At 42.4% G+C, this 5,949-nt stretch overlaps 1 protein-coding gene across 1 annotated transcript in view; it reads right to left on the bottom strand.

Annotated features, from left to right (window-relative positions):
* Positions 1 to 1,646: 1,646 nt before the first annotated feature.
* Positions 1,647 to 5,949, bottom strand: part of LOC145414565 (proton-coupled zinc antiporter SLC30A2-like) — a 26,486-nt gene continuing 22,183 nt past the window's right edge. Inside the window, exons 9-10 of the mRNA XM_080284084.1 lie at positions 4,913 to 5,054; positions 1,647 to 2,513 (exon numbers count right to left, since the gene is read on the bottom strand). Of these exons, the coding sequence (XP_080140210.1) occupies positions 2,507 to 2,513; positions 4,913 to 5,054 (149 nt within the window). The 3' untranslated portion in view covers positions 1,647 to 2,506. The remainder of the gene's footprint in view (positions 2,514 to 4,912; positions 5,055 to 5,949) is intronic.

The raw sequence follows: 5,949 nt of genomic DNA, 5'->3' as shown, positions 1-5,949 counted from the left end.
ATTCTTTCCCTTCACTTCCTTCCCCTCACACTCCCCTATTCCTCCCCCATCCCTGTCTCCCTCCTTCCCTCCCTCCCCGACCTCCAGTACGCCCCCAGAGAGAGCACAGAGACAGCCAAGCCTCCCAAAGCCCCTCCAGACATCAACCCTGGACACCCCTGCATAGTTAAGTGACCCCAGACACACGCTTACTTGAGAGGTGTGGGGCCGCTGGGAGAGAGAGAGAGAGAGAGACAGACAGACAGACAGAGAGACAAACAGACAGACAAACAGACAGACACACTTCAAAAAGGCAGGTAGAGACAAACGGAAAGAGAGAGAAAAAGACAGACGAAAATACTCAGAAAGAGAGATAGTGTGTGTGTGTGTGTGTGTGTGTGTGTGTGTGTGTGTGTGTGTATAGAGACATAGAATATTCACATTTCCCTCACAACCAATATTGATGTATTCAGACACGTGACTGTGGGTGAGAGAAACAGACTGCGGTGTGTGTGTGTGTGTGTCCGATTCTGAACATAGACTTAATAATCCCTTCCCTGAATCCCAACAATCCTCCTTCTCGCCACATACCCTCACATGTCACCACACTGACTCGCATGCCCAGCGTTTTTACCAAATACATGCCGGGGTTGTCTCTTACTGCACTGATATTTCCTTGGTCATTCCTGCAGTAATATCAACAATCAGCTGCAGTTGGGGGAGGGCAGATCTTCAGGTAATTTTCATCGAACTTTAGATACCGGTTGATATTTCTCAGGATAAATTAAAAGTTGTTGTTCTCAAGGCCTTTATTTTTTAGATAATACACCAGAATCAACCCTGTACTTACCCTCTGGCAACCTATCTCTTAAGCCCCGCCCCCATCCTGAAGTGGCCCCGCCCCTCCTCACGCATTGTACGGGCGGAGGGTAAGAAGGGGCGGGGCTTAGAAGACAAGTTACATGGCGTCAGGTATAGTAATAATAAAATTCTGAAGTACTAAATACTTTTTGTAATAACACACAAAACAAAGGTCAAATCATTAGAATTAATACGAGGAAGCGATGAAGTTGATAGTATAACAAGCGCCTTATGGAAAAGTGGTTAAAACGCCCCAGTCGGAGTGACGGCCTTGCATAGACTCATCTCCAGGAAGTGACTGGAGGTCCTTCAATCAAGTAATGCCATCAGGGGAAGTAGGCTGGTCATCTGCTCTTAAACGTACTGAACTACTTTAGCCTAGCCTCGGGCCCTTACACTTTAAAGAGAGTTAAATAGGACATTTTATTTATTTATTACTTATTTTGTAAGAATATACTCAAGTTTGCATTATTTCCCCCATTTTCCTGTCTTTGTTTGAGATTTCATTTGAATTTAAACTGAATCCTTTCAGTCCCCTGGTGTAATTTCTAGTTCTTTCACCTTAACTTGGCCCATATTCTCGACCTTCACTTATTTCACGTAGCTCTGGGGCAGAAAGAGGCCATTCTACTACTCTGCATCATTTTCGTAGCACTTCTTTGTGACTAGCACCAAATTCTAGTTTTCTTCCCTTCTTCCCAGTCAAAATTCAAAATTGAGAGATGACGATTTTAGGCCATGTTGGAATAAAAAGAGTATAGTTCATCCTTGCAATTTCCAGACGATTTTATTCAGCGTGGAGATCTCGTACTGAAGGGGATAATGAAGGCGGTATCTAACCCCCCCATTTCGAAAATAAAAATCTGAATAAAATCGTCTGTAAAAGCCAAAATAAAAAAAAATATGACCTCAGTTTGAAGAGGTTAACTAATCCGAATTCTGGTTGACCGGAGAGGCATCCTAACACCCCTTCCCTAGCGATTTACTTTGCATATTCACCTTAACATTCACTTCTATGCTATTTTTTACCCTTTTAATATCGAGATAGTTTGCTTTAATCACACACAAAACGATAGTCGGGTGTAATAAGCAAAATAAATCGCTAAGGAATTTGTCACGCAATTTACTGAGCCACCTAGAAACGACCCTATGTTTTGAGGCGTAGTTGCGATGTCTTGTCTAGGATACGTACAGAATAAATCACTAAAGAATAGGTGTTAGGGAATCCACACTCAGAATATGCATAGTTGTGATGTAGAGGGTATTTGAGGTGTTATGTGCGGGATAAGTCGCCAAGGAAGAGGTGTTAGGGAGTCCACAGTCACTCAGAATGGGCTACGCGTAGTTGTGATGTATAGGGTATATGAGGTGTTATGTACAGGTTAAGTCGCTAAAGAAGAGGTGTTAGGGAATCCACAGTCGCGTATTTGTGATGTCTTGAGGATATTTAAGGTGTTATGTGCAGGATAAGTCGCTACGGAGGAGGTGTCAGGGAATCCACAGTCACTCAGAACACGCAGAATTGTGATGTCTTGATGAGGATATTTGAGGTGTTATGTGCAGGATAAATCACTAAGGAAGAGGTGTTAGGGGATCCACAGTCACTCAGAACACGCGTAGTTGTGATATCTTGTAGAGGGGGTAGTGCGGCCGTCTTGCTGTCCATCTATCCACTGCAAGGAGAAAAAGTAGAGAGGATAGTAAATAAAGGAACATGATTAGGGGTAGAAACGCCAGACATAAAGAAAACAAACAATTAAAGGGGAAGAAAAAGGTTGTGGGTATAATAAAAAATATATGTATAAGAAAAACGATATTATAAAAACAATCAATGAGAAATAAAAGGGTTGTGGGTATAATAAAGAAAATATCATAACAGAAGAGCGATATAGAAAAGTATCAGCTAAAGAGAAAGAAAAGGGGTTGTGAGTAAAATAAAGAAAATATATCGTAACAGAAAACGATATGAAATAAATTAAAAAGATCTGGTAATTGAAAATAAAAAAGGTATTCATTATACTTATCATGACAGCATAACAGAGGATAGCATACATGGAGAAAGAAAGTTGAAAATAAATAAGGGAAAAAGGAATTTGCATAAATAACATAATAGAGGAGAATCAGAATAAAGATGACGGATAAGCTGAAACTCATCACCATCATCATCATCATCATCATCGTCATTATCATCATCATCATCATCACCTTGTTTAACACCTAAGGATTGGAGGATGAAGCAGAAATATATAAATAAATAAAAGGAAAAATGATCCATTGTTATGTCACACTAGAGGTAAATATGTTATGGGTGCTGAGAATTGTGTGTGTGTGTGTGTGTGTGTGTGTGTGTGTGTGTGTAACCTCGAGCTTCGTTGAAATTAACCCCTCGAGAAAGAAAAGTACATAGAATTACTGTACATTACGTTTACTGCCTGACGATTTTTTTTTTACCCTTTTGTACTCTTAAGCTTCCCCTTCCCTGAATAAAAACCGTCTGATATTGACCAGAAAAAAAAAAAGAAAAAATAAAGAAAAAAAAGGAAAAAAAATACAATGCTGGGAATTTCGTGGTCAAAATATTCATGGAGGAAATTTTTGAACCTTTTGGAGTCAATTGCGTATTTTTTTTATTTTTGGTTTTTCTTTTTTTGGGGCGATTTTGAGCACCTGAGGAGTCATTTACCTGGGCTTGGTGACCTCATTAACCTCTTCACTAATAGGGGTCATTCTTGAGCGGAATTAATTTTTTGGTGACGGGAAAATGAAGAAAATTATAATAGAGGTGAAAGGGTTAACATTTCTACCTTTTTCTTTTTTCTTTTTTTGAAGCAGTAGGGAGGTGGATTTTTTTTCTTTGAGGCGAACAGGGAGGTAAATTTTAACCTTTATTCTCTCTCTCTCTCTCTCTCTCTCTCTCTCTCTCTCTCTCTCTCGATAGTTTCCAATCTTTTTGTCACTAAGTTTTTCCGAGGCAAATAATAACCGAAATGAAACAATAGATTCCCATGCGTCCGTCGAAGAATTAATCAACAGGTGTGTAATTAAGGGATATACTGCAGGTGACAAGGGAGGCTTCGTAACACCTCATCCTTAGCGATTTAGTTTGCATATTACACCTTGGCATAGGGTATCTCGAAACTAGTTTTGATCTGGGCTCTTTTGTTTAGTTTTTTTATGGGAAAGTTTTGGAGGCTTGCAGTGTGTGTGTGTGTGTGTGTGTGTGTGTGTGTGTGTGTGTGTGTGTGTGTGTGTGTGTGTGTGTGTGTGTGTGTGTGTGTGTGTGTGTCGACGAGGAGTTAGACCAATAGATAGATAGATGCTTCAGTTGACAGACAGACAGAGAGATGGACAGACGGATTGATATAAACGTGGTGGGAGTACAGTTAATATTTGTGCAAGGAAAATATCAATGGAATAAGTGCATCCCGTGTCATATACAGAGAAAGAAATCGCATGAACTTAATTAATTTCTCATAATGCTACACTCGGCTGTTTCCTCCTCCCTCCTCCCCCCCCCCTTTTTCCTCCACTCTCTCTCCCTTTTCCTCTAACCTCACTGGAGTGTGTTTTTTCTTATTCTTCTCTTCCCATTTTATCTCTTTCTCACTCCTCCTCTCCCCTTCCCTCCCTTTCCTACAATCCTTCCCTTCTTTCCCCTTCCCTGGCTTTCCTACTTCCCTTTCCTTCCCTTTTCTTTCTTTCTCTGCCTGCCTTCCCGTCACTTTCCTTCCCTGTCTTTCCTACAATCCTTCCCTTCTCTCCCCTTCCCTCCTTCCCTTTCTTTCTTACCTCCCTCCCCTTCACTACCCTCTGTCTCTCCTTCCCTCTCCTTCCCTGCCTTCCTCCCATTCCCTCCTTTTCTCTCCCTTCCCTACCTTTCTTCCTTTCTCCCCCTTCAGCTGCTGACCTCACTGGCGTCTGGCATCACTTCTTGTGTGTGACCATCTCCCATTTTAGGCTGTCTCTTTTCTACCCCTTCCCTCCCCCTCCCTACCTTTCCTACCTTCTTCCCTTTCTCTCCCCTTCCCTACCTTTCCTTCCTTCCTCCCTCTCTCGCCCTCCAGCTGCCTACCTCACTGGCGTCTGGCACTTCTTGCATGCGTCCATCTCCCTGGCATAACGCTCGATCTGGATGGTGGCCGTGCTAACTGGGTAGTCCCGCCGAATCACCCTCTGGGCCTCATCCAACACCGTCTCGGGGTCGAAGCTTTGGTCTGTGAGGGAGATATTGAGGGAGATTGATGGAGATATTGAGGGAGATTGATGGAGATATTGGGGGAGATAGAGGGAGATTGATGGAGATATTCAGGGAGATAGAGGGAGATTGATGGAGATATTCAGGGAGATTGATGGAGATATTCAGGGAGATAGAGGGAGATTGATGGAGATATTCAGGGAGATAGAGGGAGATTGATGGAGATACTGAGGGAGATAGAGGGAGATTGATGGAGATATTCAGGGAGATAGAGGGAGATTGATGGAGATATTCAGGGAGATAGAGGGAGATTGATGGAGATATTCAGGGAGATAGAGGGAGATTGATGGAGATATTCAGGGAGATAGAGGGAGATTGATGGAGATATTCAGGGAGATAGAGGGAGATTGATGGAGATATTCAGGGAGATAGAGGGAGATTGATGGTGGAGATTGGTGGAGATAGAGGGAGAGTGATGGTAGAACTGGAGGAGGATATCGATGAAGAATGGTGGAGGTAGAGCGGGAGGCTGTTGGTGGGACTTGCGGAGATCGGTGGAGATTAGTGGAGATAGAGAGGGAGATAATGGTGGGATGGAGATATAGAGGGAGATCGGTAGAGAAAGAGAAGGTGATTGATGGTGGAGATATTGAGGGATTTTAGTGGAGATAGAGAGATGAAGATTGATGGTGGGAACAGAGGGCATGTTTATCTTTAATTTCTTTCCATCACCTGATTGACCTATTTAGCTTTGAAGAAATTGATGGAGATTATCGCCACCCTCTTCACTACGACATAACTTTCCCGAGTATTAAAAGAAATGTTTGGAAGTAGCAAGAATAAAATATGAGGTCCACGGGCTGAAAGGGTGAAAGGAAGGCTTGGATATACGAAAATAGGAGAGAGAGAGAGAG

Source organism: Coenobita brevimanus, chromosome 100 (genome assembly GCF_032717465.1).
Source record: "Coenobita brevimanus isolate Jiangsu-jjx chromosome 100, ASM3271746v2, whole genome shotgun sequence".
Classification (NCBI taxonomy): domain Eukaryota; kingdom Metazoa; phylum Arthropoda; class Malacostraca; order Decapoda; family Coenobitidae; genus Coenobita; species Coenobita brevimanus.
This window is presented reverse-complemented; position numbering and strand designations above follow the sequence as displayed.